Source organism: Elephantulus edwardii, unplaced genomic scaffold (genome assembly GCF_000299155.1).
Source record: "Elephantulus edwardii isolate Elephantulus edwardi_28Jun2011 unplaced genomic scaffold, EleEdw1.0 scaffold00297, whole genome shotgun sequence".
Classification (NCBI taxonomy): Eukaryota; Metazoa; Chordata; class Mammalia; order Macroscelidea; family Macroscelididae; genus Elephantulus; species Elephantulus edwardii.
Genome location: NW_006400047.1, coordinates 872,217 through 893,980, shown reverse-complemented (window position 1 = coordinate 893,980; position 21,764 = coordinate 872,217). Strand labels below are relative to the sequence as shown.

The 21,764-nt window shown below is 41.2% G+C and overlaps 1 protein-coding gene across 1 annotated transcript in view; it reads right to left on the bottom strand.

Annotated features, from left to right (window-relative positions):
• The window catches only part of SUSD1 (sushi domain containing 1), a 170,629-nt gene that overhangs the window by 25,895 nt on the left and 122,970 nt on the right, over positions 1–21,764 (bottom strand). Inside the window, exons 13-14 of the mRNA XM_006900855.1 lie at positions 11,739–11,835; positions 4,013–4,271 (exon numbers count right to left, since the gene is read on the bottom strand). Coding sequence (XP_006900917.1) covers positions 4,013–4,271; positions 11,739–11,835 — 356 coding nt within the window. The remainder of the gene's footprint in view (positions 1–4,012; positions 4,272–11,738; positions 11,836–21,764) is intronic.

Genomic DNA, 21,764 nt, shown 5'->3' with positions numbered 1-21,764 from the left:
AGCTCAAGTCCTAGGTCTCAGGACCGGGTAATGAGGAGAAAAGTATAGGATTATTCATCTGTCCCTTTTTCATTTTTTAGATGGCAAAATTGTCACCTATGGTGACTGTCACCTATGGGCATCTGTCACCTATCACCAAATCAGTATTACTTCAAGATCTGTGTTATAACAATGGAATGAGCATAAGGAGAAATAACTCTTCCAGTAAATTAATTACTTTATTATTTTCCAACTCTGTGATCTTTCTCCCTCATCTTTGACATAAAATCTGTATGAGAGACTTTTTTAAAATTTAAAAAAAAATGAATTTTCTTTTAAATTGGTTTGCTTACAAAGTTCAGACATAAAATTTTTTAAGGTCTCTTTTTAATGGAAAATGCCTAGAAACAACAGGAATCAATAATAAATCACTACTGATTTTAATGACTGTAAAACTGATGTCTGTGTATTAACCATTAGGATAAATAATTGTAATTCAAATATGAAATTCAAGTATAAATAAAGCTCCTTAACCTCCTTCTGCATCCCAAAGAACAAGCACATGTTCTTCTCAGTTACATTATAAAGCAGTTATCAATAACATCACAAGAAAGTTACCTACAAACTAGACTTACTATCCTAACCTCCAGAATCATTCCTTTGCAGACCAAAGTCTGAGACTAGTCAGTTCTTTGAGGAGTCTCTAAATTGTACTCATGCTGTACTAGCAGTTCCAGGTCTATGGAGGAAAACTTCAAGTGAAGATCTCAATGTAATTGTCTGTAAAAAGGCCTTCTTTAAGTTGTAAAACTTCTTAAACAAGTTAAGGACAATTCCACTCTTAATTTCTACAATACTGTTATAGAACACTACCAGACCTCTTTTGCTACTTAGGTATATTCTTAAAAGGAACCACTAGTTTTCAAACACTTTGAGGGAATGAATCACTGGGCTCAGGACCATAGTCTCTCAGGACATCAGAATAAAATAGAATAACATAGTCCACAAAGATGATGTCCAGCATCCTATGTTGGTGAGAAGGAACTGTCATTATGTGCTGTTGACTGTGACTCATAGCGACCCTATGTGCAATAGCCCTAAACCCTGCTCTATCCCATGCCAATCTTATTGTCTCCAACACATCCCTGTCACCCCAGCCACTGAATCAATCCACCTCATCAAGGGTCTTCCTCTCCTGCGCTGTCCCTCCACCCTCCAAGCATGATGTTCCTCTCCAAGGACTGGTCCTAAAATTTTGTAAGTGGCTATTTAAAGTGAAATTACTGTCCTCTCCCTATCAAGAGGAAATAAGAGAGAAGAAAATCAAAGACACAAGGAGTCTAATGGACCACACCGAATCCCAACCTTTATGATCCTGAGACCAGAATAACTAGATGGTGCCCATTGATCACTGTAGACCATTCTGAAAACAGGGTCATAAGAGGAGGTCTTAAAGAAAGAGACAGGGAAAACATTAGGCAAAACACAGATCATATTAAAAAGCTGACGTGGTGGTCTACTAGAGACTGGTGGGACCCCAAGAATGTAGCCCTCAGCCACTCTCCAAGATTAGAACTGAATGTATCCCTGCAGCTCAACATTCAGCCAAAAATTAGGCCCATAGGTTAAAAAAACAACCCCAATGAGATATACACATCTTAGAACAAGCAACAGCACAAGATCAAAAGGAAAGAATTTGCTCAGAAATAAAGTTCAGAAGGCCAGTAGGGATAGGAAAGAAGGACAAATGAGCACAGTAAACACAGGGAAAAAGTGCAAAGAACATGATTAAAATGTGGGGATGGAAATCAACATCAGAAAACAAAATGCTTATGAACTGTAAAAGACAAAAAACACATGTGTCCTATAAACTTTCACCCAAAGCACAAAGAAAAATGAAAAGTAGCCACTGCTTTGACATCAAGCATTATAATAATAATACATTAGACCTGGATATAGAGTATTTGCATTTTAAATATCTAATGAACTTGATGGCAAGAATGGTGAAACCTTGTCTCACATGCTTGAGGCATGTTATTAGGAGGGACCAATCACTAAAAAAAGGCTTCATGTTGGGAAAGGTTAAAGGTCAAAGAAAGAGAGGGAGACTCTCAACAAGATGGCTTAGCACTTAATGACTGGAACCAACGCTTGAGCATACCAGAGATTGTGAGGATGGGGCAGGAGCCAGGTTGTTCTTAGGGTCACTATGAGTGACGTTGACTTGTTGACACCCGACAACAGCACCAACAATAGTGAACTTGACACCCAAGAGGGCTACATATTCCTTCCTTAATTCCATCAGTCAAGAGATGTTTGCACTGTTGTTGTTATGTGCCGTCAAGTCACTTGTGACTCATAGCAACCCTATGTAAAACAGCTCTAAACTCTGCTCTGTCCTGTGCCAATCTCATTGTCTCCGACACACTCATCCCAATTGCCCCAGTCACTGACTCAATCCACCTCCCAGAGGGCCTTCACCTCCTGCACCTGCCCTCCACACTCCCAAGCATGATGTCCTTCTCCAAGGACCGGTCTCTCCTTACAACATGACCAAAGTATGTCAGACAAAGCCTCAGAATCCTAGCCTCCAAGGAGCAGCCTGGTTTAGCCCTCTCCAGGATGAATCTGTTTGTTTTCTTAGCAGTCCATGGTACATTCAATACTCTTCTCCAGCACCACAGCTCAAAGGCATCAATTCTCCTTCTATCCTCCCTAGTCATTGTCCAACAACTCTCTGATACATAACAAGTGATTGCAAAGACCATGGCATGTACCAGATGCACCTTAGTCTCTAGAGACACACTGTTGCTCTTCAGTACTTTAGAGAGGTCCCTAACAGCAGACTTTCCCATTGCAATACGTCTTTTAATTTCCTGGATGCTGGTGCCAAGAGTGTTGATTGTGGAGCCAAGCCGACTAAAGCTGTGAACAATCTCAATCTCTTCACCTTCCATCTTGATGCTGCCAATTGGCCCAGTGGTGAGAATCTTTGTCTTCTTGGCATTGAGCCTCAATCCATATTGAAGGCTACAGTCCTTGACCCTCAGCAGCAAGCACTTCACGTCCTCCTCAGTTTCAGCAAGCAAAGTTGTGTCATCTGCATAATGCAGATTATAGATCTTCCATGAATCCTGATGCTGCATTTCTCCTCATAGAGCCCAGCCTCCCAGATAATCTATTCTGCATACAGGTTGAAAAGGTATGGAGACAGGACACATCCCTGGTGTACGCCCTTCCCAATTTTGAACCATGCAGTGTTTCCTTGCTCTGTTCTGACAACTTCCTCTTGGTTCAAGTATAAATTCAAGTATAAGTTTCACATGTTTTCATTAATATAAATAAAGTTTTTCTACTGTTCAGTATCAACCCACAAGAATTTGTCTACTACTTAGTGGTCTCTTAAGGCAACCACCACAAGGGTTCTTCCAACAAGATCTACTATCCCTGACAGACTGATGCAGCTCTTGCTAATCCATGACACTGGATTGTTGTACTTACTCCTTGTCTACTGAATATTTAGTATATGCTTTATGACAGAACTAGCCCTGGGAGAACAACAGCCTCTCTAGGGCCAGGGAAGAGGGAAGGATGGCCTGTAGTCAAGGCTGTGGTATAAACAGAAAGTAGGGTAGTGCTGTGCTTAGGTGGCCCCGTCCCTCCCGCTTCCCGGGAGAATGATGGGAAGCAGCAGCCTGGCAGGAGTACAAGGAAGTGGACAGAGGGATCAAAGTGTTCCTCTCCAGCGTAGCTCGTAGTAGTGCCAAAGAACGAGGGCATTCTGTGAGGCTTACAAGGAAGAGCCAAAACCAGCCCAGTCCAAACACAGATCCAATAAAGGTCCCCCAGGAAATTCAGGTTATCTACCAGAATTTAACACTGGCCATATTTATAAAGGCAAAATGTTCTACCTAAGATTAATAAACACATTTTTATAGTTATTGTATAGCTCAAAAGTGGGGAAGCAAATATTCAAACATTTGAATTTTATGTGAAGAATGCAAAATTCACAGAGGCTTTTAACTATATTTACCTTATTCCATTCACTTGTGATTCGTAATATAATGCAGTAATCATTCCCTGTTTTCAAGGGGGCATTGTAGTATTTCCCATAGTACAGCCTGTCTCCAATAGATATCTCCATTGCATCATCAGAAACGTCTGTGGCCAATAGTTCTGCTGCCACGTATCCATCAGCATCTGTGCCATTGCTAAAGAATGAGGTAGCTGCTTCAGAATCACAAGGAAATGTGCTTTCGAGAGTCAAGGGAAGCACTAGCACTTGATAAGAACTAGAAGAAAAAAGGAGTTGTCCATTAGTCACATGTCTAGAAGGAGCAATTCTGGTTTTCACACTTAATGGGCACCGTCAATAATAGCCACTTCAAGTATAGCCACTAGGGATATAACACTGGACAAGAAAAAGCTCCTACTTATATGGGATTTAGGGAGCACTGATGACATACTCCCTAGTGAAGGGGCGATGTTAACGCAAAGACTGCATCTCTCCAGCAGTTCAAATTCATCAGTGGCTCCTAGAGATAAAGATGGGCAGTCTTCTCCCACTGCTATTACAGCCTCAGGACTCCAGTGGAGGGTTAATTTGAGTTGGAACTGACTTAAGTGAGTTTTGATTAACCCAGATTTGACTCTGGGATTTACAGTCTGACAGCTGCAACAGGCAGGGGAGTCATTTCTTAGCCAGTGTTAAACCCAAATGACATGGTATGAGTGACCTCTCCAAATCCAAGCTGCAGAAGGATGCCAAGTGCATGCTCGTCAGCGAGGAGAACTTGTTGCGTGTGTAGCTACTATGTGTGTGTCATAAGGCTGATCTAATTAATCAGTGACTTTCACATGGTCAGATAAAGTCTGGCTGTGGAAAGGCTTTAGCAATCACATGAAAGCAGAATGCCTGCCTACAAAAGCTATGCAATAAGTTTGCAAAGGGCTTGCCTCGATCACATGGGCCACCAAAAAAGTACTCTTTGATTTACATTTCCTACATTCCACTTTACATTTACATTCCACTGATTGATACCAAAGTTTATGTGAAAAGAGAAACAAGGGTGAGGAGAAATCACTGTTTATCTAGTTTGGCAGTATGCTGAAACTGCCAACACGTAAAAATGTTACATGTACATTGTAAAACTGTTTTCTCTATGTAGACATAGAAACATACTAGCAGTCAGGCAGTCATGCTGTCAGGTGTTTTACTGTGACTCATTACACAAACTAGAAAACTTGTCACTAAAAGAAAATTAAGAATGAAAACACATGAGAATAAATCACATGTGACTTTCTCTTGTCATCTATTCAGCCCTAATCTGCCACTAGCAGAGGATGTGAATGTCTGCCTTCATCAGACTTGAGGGCAAGGCCTGGAATAGTTTATACTCATATCTTTTCAAAGCCATACCCTATTCTTTTGCTATGATTAGTTCTCCATTAGTGTTTCCTGAGCTATAATTCCAGTGAAAACGAAAAGCATGTAGTAGCAGTAAATATGATTACGGCCATTTTTTAAACTCATTAGGTCAGATAACTGTATTTTGCCAGCAAACATTTGCTTCCTGCTCCACATACTTAATGCCTCACCTCCCACCTCCTATAGGCTAAGCAGCAGGGAGCCTACACCACCAGCAGGTTTTAGGTGCAGAAAGGTCATCACATGTAGGGCTCCCAAACACCAGGGACATAAGTAAGAACTGTAGGTGTCTCCCAGGTGAACTGAAAGACCTGATTCTCCACAATATTTAGATTAATTTTCAGCAAAGGACTTTCTAATGAAAGCTTCAAGTGAAGAGCACCACTGCCAGTAAGAAACCTGGTAAGGGAATTCCTGTAATGATAAATTTCCAGGAAACCTGTAGACATCTTCATGAATCATGGTCACTATGGCTCAGTGTTGAGTCAAACAATAGACAGGCCTGTAAGAAGAGTTGACACCAGGGAGGCACTCAATTAGTAGGATTATCAACCATATAAGATCAAAACAGCAGCATTTTCCCCAGGGACATGGCTCAGAAAGCAGGAAGGGTTAGGATAAAGGGATTAATACACATGAGAATCATAGGGAGGAAATGGGAAGAGTGTGGCTACATTGTGGCAACTGTATTAATGTCATAAAATGTGCATGGATAGTAGAATAGAAAACAAATTTGTTTGGTAAATCTTTGTTCAAATCACAATTTCAAAACATTTTAAAGTACACATGCACACACAAAGTGAATGTGGCAGCAGTTCCAAGCTAAGAACTTATCTACAAATCCCTCTTTTCCTGGTAGGTAGTGCTCAGCTGGAATGCTCCTTGGAGGCAAGGATGGTGAAGCTTGATCTCACATAATCTGGGCATGCTGATAGGAGAAGGTGCTCCTTGGAAAAGGACATCATGCTTGGGAAGGTGGAGGGACAGTGAAAGAGAAGACTCTCAACCAGGTGAATTGACACAGTGATGGCAGCAATGGGCTCAGCTGGGTCAGAGATTGTGAGGATGGCATCAGACAGGGTTCAAATCTGATGTTCATAAGATTGCTATGAGTCGTACTAAACAGCACCTAACAACAACAGTGGCATTCTAAGGCTTATCTGAACTCATTTGGTTCTGTGCATTGTCCACAGCCACCCAAAGTAAACCCACTGGCATCTAGTCCATTCTGACTCACAGCAATGCTGCACGACGGAGTTAGAACTGCTGTGTAGGGTTTCCAAGATGTTGGAACCACTGAACTTTCAGTTAGCAGTCAAATGCTTTCCCCACCACGTCATGGGTTATTTGACATAGAGCAGTCACTCCAATTTGCTTTATAATGATCATCTGAGTTTCTCATGAAATTAAACTTATCCCTAGTCATACTAAATTGCAATTTTCAGTAGTCTTGGAATGTGTATTGCTGATAAAGCACAGATGATTCCTATAATCTGGCAAGTGTAGGAGACCTTAGTCTAGAGTAAACCAGCAGTAGAGTGTATCATCTACCGAAAATTAGCAAATTTGGGAAGGGGGCCTCGTTCTCAGCTCCTGGTTGTCTCACGCACTAGCAAAGGTGCTAACCAGGTGGGCTGGCCCAGGAAACTGCCCCTCTTGCCTGCTGGTCATTAGCCCTGATGACGTTAGGGAAACAGGGCTATTTGGAACATGAGTGCTCTGGAAGGCCTTCTCCCCTCTTTCTCACCACCACCCTCCTTTAAATGACTCACAAATCCCCACTTCCTGTTTTGAAGGCAATGGTCAGCACATAGCCACAAGAGCAAACTGTCATTTGGCTTTTCTTTTTGCCTTACGTAATCATTTGGTTTAAGTATCACATTTGCTCTTGCAAATTTTCTCAGGTGGTGATGCTGCAACTTCTGATCTCTCTATAGCAACACAAGTGCATCAGCTTCCAGTAACGTATCAGGACTCGGGCTATACAGCAGTTTATCCAAGGAAATAAATGGAGAGGCCTTTGTATGTTTGCTCAATATAAACTAATGTAAAAGCATGACAAGCCTATGTTTTATTATCAGTGGACATACAGATATGTTCCCAGATGTTCTTTTTCATAATTTTATACTATATATATCTTTTCACCTTAATTGTACTGAGGGGTCCCTGGACTGAATGGTCAAGAGATACATAAGGCAATGTAGGTTAGTTAGGTCAAGGGATTGTCATCTACTTGGCCTGTTTCTGTGAGCAAGCTCTTTATTTCTCCAGACAAATCTAAATCTTCCCCTCTAAAAAAGAAGAATAAATTTCTTTTTCTAATCCTACCATGACCTCTGTGAATAAAATGCTTAATTGAGCACAATGTATTCCTCCAACAGAGGTAAATTATTTCAACTAAATACCATGTGGAATCCAGAAGTGGTCATTAACTACACGGTGTCTTGCCCATAATTCACACATGAATGAAGAAAAAGAATTGGCCAAATTATCCTTTCAGAAACTACTACACCCACCCCAAGACAGATCTTAATAAAGGGTCATATGTTTGTAAGTGATGTGCCTGACCCACCATCACTAATGCATCTACCGGAAGTTGTGTGTGCCAAAGACAACAGCTAACATGTGTTAGACATTCAAGAAATGCTTGTCTGACCAAATAAAGGGATTTAATGCCTTTTTTCTTTTTCTTTTTTTGTCTGAAAATGTCTTATTCCACTTTTTTTTTTTACATTTTCTTGTGGCAAAATATGTATTTAATAATATATTTGCAATTTCAACTATTTTTATATGTTTAATTAGTGGCACTGACTATACACATAAAAATGGCTGTTTGGCACTTCCTCAAAAAGCTGAACATAGTAATTCCATATGACCCAGCTATTCCACTGTTTGGTATATACCCTGAGAAAATGAGAACTGAGGCACAAACAGAAACTTTTACACCAATGTTCATAGCAGCATTATTCACCATTGCAAGAACATGGAAACAGCCCACATATTCAACCACAATCTAATGGATTAAGAAATTATGGTACATTCACACAATGGAATACTACGCAGCACACAGGAGCAAAGTAATTTTGTAAATTACTTCCTAACTTGGGAGGGACTGGAGAATATTTTGCTGAGTGAACTAAGTCAGTTCCATAAGGACAAATACTGTATAAAATCATTACTGTAGAATGAGTATGAGGATCCAAGGGGGGGGCAGAGGGGTGAGGTTAGGTGGGGAGGGGGTATTAATCATATGGTCATACAATTTGATGGGTGAGCATGGTGAATGAAATGGGAAAGACCCAGCTCAAAAACAATGTATTAGAACTTTGTAAATAAACCAGTATATAGTATTTTTAAATGGTTGATTGATTATACACATAAAAATTATATTCACCAATTGTTTAGCCATTTCAACTACCTATTTCTAAATTTTTTTCATGTGCATAAATGGGCACCCATGGTGGACAGTGTTGGCTGGAGCTGCCCACTAAATCAAGCCTGGAAGCAGGAGCGGCATCCACTTCCAATATGGCTTGCCTCCAGAAATTCTATGTACGAACAGTGCTCAGGCTGTTCGTTCATAGGGTCACTATGAGTCGTCTATGACTCGACGGCACCAAACAACAACAACAACATAAATTCAGTAATTCCCTACTTCACCTTCCTACCTATCCCTAGGCAGTTATGGTGTCCTAATGGATAAGGAGCTATGCCACCAATCCAAAGACACAACGTTCAAATTCACCAGTTGTTTCTCAGGAGAAAGACAGTCAATCTCTTCTTGTGTGATTTACAGCTTCTCAAAACCCAATGACCCTGAACCAACTCATAGCTGACCATCTGCTGGTATTCAGAGGCAATCAGTCACATGGAAGAAGATTGTTTATCTTTCTCCCACAGAGCAGCTGGTGAATTCAAACCACAGGCCTTTGCTTTGGGATTGCAGCACAGCTTCTTGCCACTAGGCTACCAGTGCATTTCCTATACCTATTTATTTGCAGTAAAGTTTAATGAGGTCAAAGAACGTATATGATTTAAACTCCATAAAATATTTTTAGATTTGCTTTTTTAAAAAAAACAAAAACCAAAAAACAACCACGCCACTGAAAAGTCAACTATGAGTCAGTTGTGAGTCAATGGTACATAATGAAAACAATCCATTCCTGGTAACTACTAATAAACATTTGTCCCTGTGCACTTGTCTCCTCTATATTTCATTTAAGTAGAATCATAAAAATTCTTCTATGTCATTCATTCAACATAATGTTTTCAAGGTCCATCCATGTTGTAGTGCATATCAGAATTCCATTTCTTTTAATGGATGACTACGATTCCATTGTGGGGTGAACTTCATTTCTTGAGCTAAGTCTCTCTATTCATTGGTAGGGTGCTGGCTGAGATTTGAGGCCCAGTCTGTATCCAAGGAAACAAAAGAAGTCTTGATCACATTGAGCCCCTGGAGGACACAAACTGTCAACTTAGCTACTAACTGAAAGGATGCTGGTTTAAATCTACTGTTGGAAGAAAGGCCTGGAAATTTCTAGTCAAAAGACTCCATTCAATAAAATCCCTATGGAACACAGCTCTGCTCTGAAGCTGGTGCAGTTACCAGGTGTCAAAATTTAGTTGCTGGTAACTGGTTTGGTTTTTTGTGTTTTTAACTACATTATCTCAATTACCTGAGTGCAACAACTCATATAGAAATCTCTTCTCTACACTGCCATGGTGATTAAGACAGCATGGTACTGGTACAATGAGAGACACATAGATCAATGGAATAGAATTGAGAACCCGGAGATCAGCCCATCTATTTATGGTCAACTGATTTTTTACAAGGAGATGAAATCAGTTAAGTGGGGAAACGCCAGCTTTTTAAACAAATGGTGTTGGCAAAATTGGAAAAAGTATCTGCAAAAGACTCAAGCAAGATCCACACCTCACTCCATATACAAAAACCAACTCAAGGTGGATCATGGACCTAGGACTAAAACCAAGAACTATAAACTTGATTAAAGAAAAGCTATGAACAACGCTAGAAATCCTAATCCACAACATAAACAGTCTTCCAAGTATCCTGAAAAACCTGCAACCAGGAGATAGATAAAAGCAGAAGATAAAGTAGATGAATGGGATCTTCTAAGAATCAGATCCCTATGAACATCCAAAAACGTCTCCAACAGGGTAAAAAGGGAAGCCACCGACTGGGAAAAAGTATTTGGTAATGACATATCAGATAAGGGACTTATATCCAGGATTTATATAATACTTTAGTACCACAACAAGATAACGGTAAATATCATCCAATAGAAAAATGGGCACAGGATATGAACAGACACTTCACCGAAGAAAACATTCAGATGGTTAACAAGCATATGAAGAAATGTTCAAAATCCCTAGCTCTAAGAGAGATGCAAATTAAAACAACTATGAGATATCATCTCACCCCAGTCAGAATAGCAAAATTTAACAGAACAGCAAGCAACAAATGTTGGCGAGGTTGTGGAAAAACTGGAACCCTTATTCACTGTTGGTGGGAGTGTAAAATGGTGCAACCACTATGGAAGGCAGTATGGCACCTTCTCATAAAGTTGCAAATAGAGATACCATTCGACCGAGCAATTCCACTACTGGGAATATACCCCAAAGAAACCATAACTGCCACCCAAGCAGATAAATGCACACCCATGTTTATCACGGTTTTGTTCACAGTAGCAAGGAGTTGGAAACAACCTAAGTGCTCATCAACAAACAAATGGATAGAGAAGCTGTGGTATACTCACACAATGGAATACTATGCTGCATTGAAAAATAAGAAACTCATGAAATATTGTTCAAAACAGGTGACCCTGGAGGACATTATGCTGAGTGAAATATCTCAGTCACAAAAGTACAAATACTGCCTGATGCCACTGTTGTAGAACGGGACTGACATCAGGGTTGGGGTAAGACTGAGAAAAACAGGATAAATTATGTATACTGCATTGAAACAGATGAGAGAGAGAATAATTTAAAAGTGATATATGATAAGGTATTATGGTTATCACAAGAGTCCAGAATGAAGATTGTGTAGTGGAGTGTACTCATGGCGGAGGGAGTAGAGCAGGGGGATTGTATACCAAAGAAGGAATCTTTCTTTTGCTTTTCAAAGAGAGGAGCAAACTGGGTGGGGGAGGGTGGGCAGGGAGAAAAGTGCAACAATGAATGAATGGAAATCCAAAATCTCTGTAAATGTTCATTCACATTAATAAAATAAAATTTAAAAAAAAAAAAAAGAAATCTCTTCCTCACCCAAAACACTCTAAGGGGATTTTGGGCAAGGACAGCTACTGACCTGATAGGTCCATTTTTTTCCTTCACTTTGCGTAGTTTCAGACTTGGCAGAGGCCCTCCGTGTACTGTTAAAAATTCTACTTCTGGACGGGGAGGTTCTAAAAGCACGTGGAAAAGAAGAAAAGGAAACAGTCAGAACAAGTGAAAAGTCACAAGGAGAGTCTCTGGGGCCATAAACAGGAAACTTTGAATGTAAGAAAGGGGTGAGCCTGGCCCAGTAACTAACAGAGCATGAAGATGTGCTTGGCAGGCAGGTTCTTATGTAGCAGAGAAAACAGACATGCCAGATCTTTTATAATCAAAGACTTCTCATACTACCTTCCCCAGCAATAAGATTTCCCATGTAGGGTTTTCTGTTGAGAGGAGAACATAGTAAAAGGCTGGTATCTAATCAAGGAGCCCTGTGGCATAGGTGCTAACTAAAAGGCTGTCTGTTTGACTTCACCAGGCACTGAGGGGGAGATGGGCCGTCTCCTGTAAAGATCCACAGCCTCAGAAGCCTGATGAAAGGCTGCTCAGAGTCTGAATCATGTCAACAGTGATGGTTAGTTTGTGTCTAACTTGTAGTTACAGTCACATTGTAAATGCACCAGCTGGTATTCTGGGTATGAGCTATGGGTAACACAGCTAACAAGTTGTTATTGAGTATTATCAGGTTGGAACTGACCCATAGCTGACACTCCAGAGGTTTTCCGAGGCTGTTAATCACACAAGAGGAGATTGCCCATCCTACTCCCACACAGCTAACATGTACTGGGCACTAATCATGTGCACTGGATATGTCCCCTTCATGCCTCAAATTTTTAATCTTCTCACCAATGTTATTAAGTAGGTAAAATTTATAGAAGCAGTTGTTTTCTCTTCCTCTTTCTATTCCTACAAAGTGAGTAGGCCCTGGGCCTATTACCCCTTTAACATTCAAATTCATTGATGTAGAGTTGGAAGTAGCTTGCAGCCAACCCAAAGGAAAAATTTTGGAGGCTGTCATCTCCAGAGTTATCAGACCTCCATTTCGGTGCTTCAGGGCCAGGCACACTTCAATAATCTGGATGCCCAGCTCATAATAGAAGTCCCCCACATCTAGCATTTCAGACCAAAATACTTTTCCAGAGGCCAAAGGATCCACCCCAATGGTGGCACACATGTCCTAGAACTGCACTCAGAACTTGAGATTCTTGCGGATTTCCTGCTTATGTTTGCTGGCAAACTCCTCTAGGTTTGTCTTGAACATGTCCTACTGTTTTGACATCTGGGCCAACTGATCCTCAGCCAAGACCATTCCTCGTTCCTTATACTTGGCCTCAGCAAGTTTCTTCTTGGCGATGGAGCCGGCTCCAACCCCACGGTGATGCATCCCGGCCCTGAGGCCCCCGGGCAGCCAGCTACCGGGAACCTGGGTATCTGCATCCAGGGATCCGCCAGCAGCCAGAGGCTGTAATCTCAAGAGAGATCAGACCATGATGGATTCAAACCACCAGTAGCATTATGTTTGGATCAGCTGAGCAACCCTGTGGACAGCACCACTAAAGTTCCCTCTGCTTACCCCATGTTGTTATTTTTATGTACCACTGAGCTGGAATCGACACATAACCTCCAGCAGGTTTTCAGAGGTTGTAAATCACATGGGAGAAGATTGTCCGTCTCTCCCCTGCAGTGAAGCTGGTGGATTCAAATCACCCACCTGTGCGCTGGCAATGCATCTCTATCCATGATGTCACCTGAGCTCCCTAATTATCCCATAGTTATGGCCTAAAGTTTACACGAGAAGAAGTTTCAAGAGTCTTAATTGCAGCCCCAAAAATAAGCTAATAAACTGACAGGTTGATACTTACCTGACTCTTATGTATATTTTTCAATTATTCTTAAAATGGAACAAACACATGATTATTACATCCAAAAAGCTTGTTTTAATAGGTGAGGAATGAACATGCAGAGATATTAGTAACATGCCTAAGAGCATATAGTTAGTACGTTGTTGTTGTTGTTGTTTACCATCAAGTCAGAACTAACCTATAGCTGACCCTCCAGTGGGTTTTCAGAGGCAGTTAATTGCATGGGAGGAGATTCTCTATCCTTCTCCCGTGGAGTAGCTGGTGAGTTTGAACCATGTACCTTAGGGATTGCAGCAGAGTTTCTTACCACGAGGCCAGTAGCAAAGCCAAATAGTTTAGTCGATTCACCTCTATGACATCTCCCTCCTTCCATTTAAATCCCTTCAGTGTTTGGACACTGGATTGATCTATTGGCTTTTATCACTTTTGAGTGAGCTAATAAAATTCACTTGTAAGACATTGGGTCTATGAAGTTAGAACAAATACATAAACTCTGGGAAAACAATCCATGTGTTACCATCCCTACAAAGTCACAGATGTACCTGGTGGGCTAATGTCAGAGAAGCTGGGCTGTAAGCTCTAGAAATTATCGTTCTCATAGAGTAAAAGATGATGGTTCTGGGTTAGGAGTCTGACTTTACCATTTAAACCTCCAATTGCTCATCTGTGAAATGGGGCAAAAGAATGCCTGATCTTGTTGAGAGAACTAACAAATCCATACGACTAGAGAATTTAGACGAGTGACTGGATGTGCGCATGTACATTAGTTGTGTGTATTATGTCATTGAAGGTCCACTAGGATACCTCTCAAGTCTATTCTTGAGATTTTTCTTAGCTTCAGGGGGGACAGACTCAGAGTCGTATTTTGGTTCTTGTGGACTAGTGTTCCTTTTCTTCAGCTTCAATTTTAACTTGTATATGTATATTCATGGTCTTTTTCACAGTCAGCACCTAGCCTGGTTTTGACTGCCAATATCGTGCTTCTCTAACAAGTCTTTCCACAGAGACAGTCAATCTGATTCCTGCGCAGACTATCAGGTGAGGTCCATGTGTAAAACTGCCTTTTGTGGTTTTTTTACAAATATATTTGCTATGAATAAATTATTGAGTGTGCAAAATCCAATCATTCCATCTCCAGCTTTACTTCTATCATCAGTTCCATACATTGTGACTATCATTCCTTCCTCATTGTTTCCAATTTTTGCATTCCAGTCACCTATAATCATTAATGGATCTGAACTGCATATTTGGTCAATTTCAGACTGCGAAAGTTGGAAGATATCCTCAATTTCCTCCTCTTTGGATTTAGTTGCTGGTGCATATATTTGAATAATAGTCCCATTAACAGTTCTTCTTTGTCTGTGTAAGGATAGTGTCCTATCTCTCACAACCTTGTCCTTTAGGATAGATAGATCTTTAAATTGTCTTTTAAACTATGACTGCAATACCATTCTTCCTCAATTTTTCATTTGTAGTATCATAAATAATATGACTGGGTCAAAGCAGCCCATATCACTCACTAATGTCTAGAATGTCATCTTCATGTGTTCCATTTCATTTTGACCACTTCTAATGACTAACACATGCAACCCTGGATATGATCACAGTCCTTCACACAAAGGGCTTCTGAGAATATTTTCTAAGGTGCTGTCTCCTGTCTCCCAGGCCGCCATCTTGGCAAATCTGCTCTCTTTTCCATTAGCCTCCTTACATATTTAAACCAAATCAGTCCATGGTAAGAAATTGGTCTTGTGCAGGCTGTAAAATATAGCATGGCCACTTTGAGATCCAAGAGGAACCAGAAGGAAGATTTTTTATCATTTTTTTCAAGACAACACTATCCAGGGCTCTGCTACGACAAAGGACACAGGAAAATGCAAGGACTACCTACCATGTGAGATAAGCTAGAAAAGTAAGGGGAAAAGTCATTCAGGAGAATCTGCCTCAAAAGTTTTAAACAAAAAATTCCAGGTGCAAGCACAGGACAGATAAAGCAATGGTAGCAGCTAGACAGCCCAGAAATAGAGCCCAATGAGTAAATCAAACCATTGTATGTGACAAGAGAAATACTACAAAAAATGATGGGCAACTAGTCTATCATTTGGAGAAAAATTGTTATGTAAATAAGTCATTTGTTTTGTCTCTCACTCTACATAAAAACAAAGTCCATATAGGTCTAACATTTAAATATGAAGATAAAAAGTATCGGAGAAATACTAAAATATTAGAGAATAAGTACTGATCTGATTTCAGGAGACTTTCCTGGGTCTTCTGTGACAACAAAGGAAGAAACTGTAAAGGAAAAGAATGGACAGAATTTACTGCCTGAACTTTGGAAATGTCCAAAGGCCAAAATACACAGTAAAAGAAAATTGAAGAATATATAACCTGGGGGAATTCTGTATAATATGTATAACAAAAGATCAATACTACTAATGTAGGCAGACTATTAAAATCATTAAAAGGAAGGCAGTAGTCCTTTCACACATGTAGATGTGTTAAAATTCCCTTAAGACCCATCAAAGGAGCCTAAATGGTTTGTAATGAGCAAGGAGTTTGTATTGAGCTGCTATCGTAAAGATTGGCTGTTTGATCCTAGCCAGCACCTCTGTGAAAGGGAGTGCTGGAAATTTGCTTCCATAAAGATTACAGTCGAGAAATCTCATGGAGCAGTTCCACTCTGCCCATAGGGTTGCAGTGAGTTGGAATCCATTTGAAAGCAAAACAACAACAAGATTTGAGTTGGAAACACAGCTCCTTACCATTAGGCCCCTAGAGCTCCTTTGTGGGGTAGTTGTTGTTATTAGTTAATCAACCAAAATGAAGAAAAAAATTCTCTGCACTCAAAACTCAGCAAAAGTCTCAATATTGTGCAAAGGAATGAAAACACAGCTCCAAGAGTTTAGTACAATACAACTTTTCTGAAAATTCTCCATTAAGGAGTAGGGAGGAAGGGGAAGCAGCGTGATGTACTGTTTTTGTTCCACTCCTCAGGCACTTCCTCACATATACTCAAATCATGATAAAATAAAGCTGGTGTCAACAGGAAAAAGTGGTGACTTATATTATAAATCATCAGCTGTCCAAAGCAAGATACATTTCCTCTATCAATAAAGTTATGGGACTGTGATGACTTGGGGAGGAAGAGCAATTTGCTTTCCATTTTTACATCCCCTCAGCACAGCACACAGGCCTTTGTTAAGTATCTAATCAATAAGTATTTGCTGACTTGAATTGTTAAGTCTCAGCCCACCCTTTTCCCCTCCACCACCGAGACAGGCTTCTGATTTAAGGAAACATTGTCCACATTTTGTGAAAGCTACAGCTCTGATGGTCTAGTGGTAAGGAATTGAGCTGACAACCTCAACCAGGCAGTTCAACTCCACCAGCTGCTCCATGAATGAAAGATGGGCAATCACCTCCCATGCAATTTACAGCTTCTGAAAGCTCGATGGAGGGGAAGGTGGTTCTGATTCAACAACTATGACTGAGTGTAAGTGAAAATGCTAATACTAGAAAATAGCATACCAGCCCCCTTTCCCCTGTGGTGTTTCATCTTGTCTCAGCAAGGCCTGAGCTGGGATTCCGAGGTCTTCTGTGTGAGAAGTTGAAAGATCCCGATGCCTGCATATTCAGAGGGAGCTCTGGTGGACTCGTGCTAATGAGCTGTGCTGGAAACTCAAAGGTACACCAACTGCTCCAAGGGAGAAACTGATGGACAATCTCCTCCCGTGCAATTAGCTGCCTCTGAAAACCTACTGGAGGGTCAGCTATGGGTCAGTTCCAACTTGACAGTATAGAACAACATACATTCAGAAAGTAGTCTGGAGAGTAGTTAGCAGATCATGGAGATGTGTCATGGCTCATATGCCTCCTCCTGAGCTGACCTATTATTGTATGCCACTGTGGTGTTAGCCTAAAAGTTGGCTTTCGGGAGCTCTGGTGGCCTAGTGGCAAGGAGCTGCAACTGCAATCCCAGAGGCGCAGGGTTCGAATCCACCAGATGCTCAGCCGGGGACGGAGGGACAATCTACTCCTGTACCAGTCAGATCTGATTTGATGGTATACTTACACAAAAATAATAAAATAAAAATTAAAAAAAAAAAGTTGGCTTTCTTTGAGCTGCCTCTGGTCTCCAGCCACCTTAATTACAGACACACGGTCATACAAGTCAGCATTAGCTGTGGGACTATGATAAAAGAGTGCTTCCCACACTGGGGAGCAAGACTTGAGGTGAGAAAGACTTGAGGTGAGCAAAGCTTGTGGCAGCAAGCCTCTGGTGAGAGCGAGCCGCTGGTGGTGGAGAAACTGTGGCAAGGTGTGAACTGAGCTTCTTGAATTTGTACTGGCTACAGCTGGATTTTGCTGCTCTTGCCTTTGATGATGGAAGGAAAAGTTGCTTGTTGAATTGAAACCAGAGCCTGGACTTATTGAAGAGCTGTGCCACGGAACTGTTGGGCTAAAACCTGGACTTATTTTGGGTGATATTGTGATATTCTTTGCCTCCTCCACTCTCCAACTTCCTCCACTAATAAACCTCATTTTTGGTAACATAACTGTGAGTCTGAGAGTCAACAACGAATAAAAGAACCTCTTGCTGTGGGTGGGGCTCTGCAGGCACCTTGGGGCTAGGGGGCTGGGCTACAGACTACCTGCTTTCTGCTCTGGGGCGGTGAGGGGCTGTACCATTCTCATTCCCTCTGGCCGTTTCAGAGAGATGCTCATGATCCTGTGCCTCCGTGTGCCATTTTCTGCTTGTCAGACAGTCACTGAGTGGATTCCAAGTCATAGTAACCTTATAGGACAGGTTTCCTCAACAGAACTCTTTAAGGAAGTAAATAATCAGGTCTTCCCTCCTGCTGAGTTACTGGTGGGTTCGAAATGCCAAGTGCGTAACTATTATGTCACTAGGATATCCACATACAAAAAACAAAAACAAAACAGTGGTCTTGAAAGTCTCAGAGAGGCTCTGGATTAGGTAGAAAATAGTGGAGGAAAAATGTCTCTCATGACCTCTTGCCCAGGATCTAGTGCTTCAGTTCCCTGGAAGCAAGGTGGCCTCCAGGGTCAAGTGCCGTACTCGGGCCTAGCCAGAGAGGATACCGGTCTCACGGATGACACAGGAGTGCATGTCTTGGATGGTTTGTAAGTGGTCAACCACAGAAGAGAAGCCTAAGGCAGAAGAATCAAGTCAACCCATTCCTCCTTCACCCTTTCTGTGGACACAGCAGTAAGGAAGGAGATGTTAGAGGCAGGGACGGAGTCCCTAGTTATATAGGGGAAAATAGAGATGTCCAGATGGATCTTACTGTTAAAATGCCAGTCCAATAATGCTTGGGACATATCTCTGCTTCTCCATTTTCTAATTGACAGAAGTAGTACATTTTTATTATAGCTATTTTTTCCCCCATCGAGTCTATTCTGACTCATTGTAACCCTATAAGACAGGGTAGAACTGCCCAGTATGGTTTCCTAGTTCCTACTCTAGGGAGCTCTGGCGGCCTAGTGGTAAGAAGCGGCACTGCATTCCAAAGACACGTGGTTCGAAGTCACCAACTGCGCCACAGGACTAAGATGGGCAGTTTCCTCCCTCGTGATTAACTGCTCCTGAAAACCCACTGGAGAGTCAACTATGGATTGGTTTGGACTCTATGGTTTGTTGTTATTGTTATATGTCCTCAAGTCTGTTGCAACTCATAGCAACCCTACGTACAACAGCTCTGAGCTTTATCCTCTGCCAAACTTATTGTCCATGACACACCTACCCTCCATTACCACAGTCACTGAATTAATCCATCTCAGCAAGGGTCTTCCTCTCTTGTGCTGTCCCTTCACCCTCCCAAGCATGCTGTCCCTCTCCAAGCACTGGTCACTCCATGTAACATGCCCAAAGTATGTCAAACAAAGCTTCAGAATCCTTGCCTCCAAGGAGCAGCCTGGTTTCACCCATTCTAGGACAAACTTATTTGTTCTCCTAGCAGTCCATGGTAGATTCAATACTCCAACACCACTGCTGAAAGACATCAATTCTCCTTCTATCGTCCCTAGTCATTGTCCAACTTTGTGATGCATAGCAAATAACAGCTAAGACTAAGGCCTGGATCAGACACACCTTAGTTTCCAGACTGATGGTGTTCTTCAGTACTCTAGAGATGTCCCTGACAGAAGACTTTCCCCAACACAATTTGTCTTTTGATGTCCAGGCTGCCGGTACCAAGAGTGTTGATTGTGGAGCCAAGCAAACTGAAGCTGTTAAAAATCTCAATCTCTTCATCCTCTATTATTGACTCTATGATACACAACAACAAAAAACAACAATCTTAGTGATGGGAAATTTCCCACAAAAATTTCTTATGTTGGTGCTGAAGATTGGCATGGGAAAGAATGGTATCTTTTATATCTTTCCCTCACCCTGTTTTAACCTCCAGCATTTTTGGTTCCATAACAAAAATCCAACCTCAAATAATGACCATGTGTACTGAATAGTACAAGTGCTTGGTTTATTTTTACATGCATGCATATATTCACTTGCTCTTTCTCTGATTTTCTCTCTCTGGTATTTCCTCTCTCTTTTTAAGAAGAAAAGCCTGCCTAGAAGCTTTTAGATTTCTGTGAGAAAATGGCATAAACCATGTCAGAAAGCTCTTCAGGCTTCCTGGTGTCTACATGAAAGAGGGAGGAGTGGTTCTTCACTTGTCCTAAAGAGGAATGAATGGTGGGCTTATTCTGCAGAGTTCAGCTCGCTGAGTGCCTCAGGAAGCACGTCCCCCATGACCAAGGAGCACCATGGCATGTGACATGTGCTGTCCAGCTCCCTCACCCCTCTTGCCAGCACCCTCTTCCCCCCCACTTTGACTGAAACATTTGCTTCTGTCCCTCAACCTTCCCAGAACTTTCGCTCTCCTCTGAGGTCAGCAATGCATTTAAAGCATTTGTTTTCATCCTGTTCAGTCAGAAGGATTTAATTCAACATAAGACAAAAGAGAAATCCCCTGCTCTTTTCTGCTGGGAAATCAGCTACTGTGTTTTCTGCCCAAATTCCTAAGATAACATTTGTGGTAAAATCTACAAGTTCCCAATTTGATTGGGAAAAAAGCCACATCTTGGGCAAACAAGCATACCTCTTCACATAGACATAAAAAGTTCTCTTTTTTCCATTTTTATACAAGGGAGGTTTTTCATTGTGGTTGTTTTAACTCTTTCATAAGATCTTAGAAACTGATTTATGATTTTTAAAAGTCGCTATTTAGAAAAATAGAGTCAGGAGCTCTGGTGACACCATGGTTAAAGCGCTCAGCTGCAAGCCAAAAGATGAGAGGTTCAAACCCAGGAGAGAAAGATGTGGCAGTTGGTGTCCATAGAGATTTCAGCCTTGTAAATCTGTCTCATATGGCTGCTAAGAAGCCCTGATGGCACAATGGATTTGAGAGGCAGCTCAAAGTCAGTGGTTTTAAACCACCAGCTGCAGTTGGTGAGGCAGTCTTCAGAACCCTCCGGGACAATTCTACTTAATTCTATAGGGTTGCTAACAGTCAGAATCAAGTATAGGTTTGGGTTTCTGATTGGGTGTTGTGGTTGTTGTTGTGTGCTATCAAGTTGTAACTTGATGAAGCTGTAACTTGACTCGGAGCTGGCCCTCCAGAGGATTTTCAGAAGCAGTACATCACATGGAAAGAGACTGTTCATCCTCCTGTGAAGCTACTGGTGGTTTTGAACCACATGCATTTGGGATTGCGGTGCAGCTTCTTATCAAGTTGGAAAATATGCAATCATGGTCTCAAGAAACAACAGTTATCAAGATCTTAAACAGCTCAATAGTGTCCCCTTGTGGCCATGTGCACAAACAGAAAGCTTGAGCTGTAGGCTATATTTAGAACAAGATTAATATCTCATAAATGTGAGACATTAATCCCTAACCACCAAAAATATCTGGAAAGCATTCATTCAAATCAGAAAAGAAAGTAACACAAATATGGCAGAGACCAAAGAGCATGAGACTGAATAACTTCATTTGTGTAAGTTACAGCCCAAATTGAATGGTACTTTTCCCTACAACCCAATGCTTAATTAATTTTTATCTAATTCTTGACTAAACAAATCATAATGCCAATATCACTCACAGGCCGTTTATGGCTTAGCCTTTATTTGTTTACTCATGTAGTACCATTTTAAAATATTGAGGATCCCATGCTGAA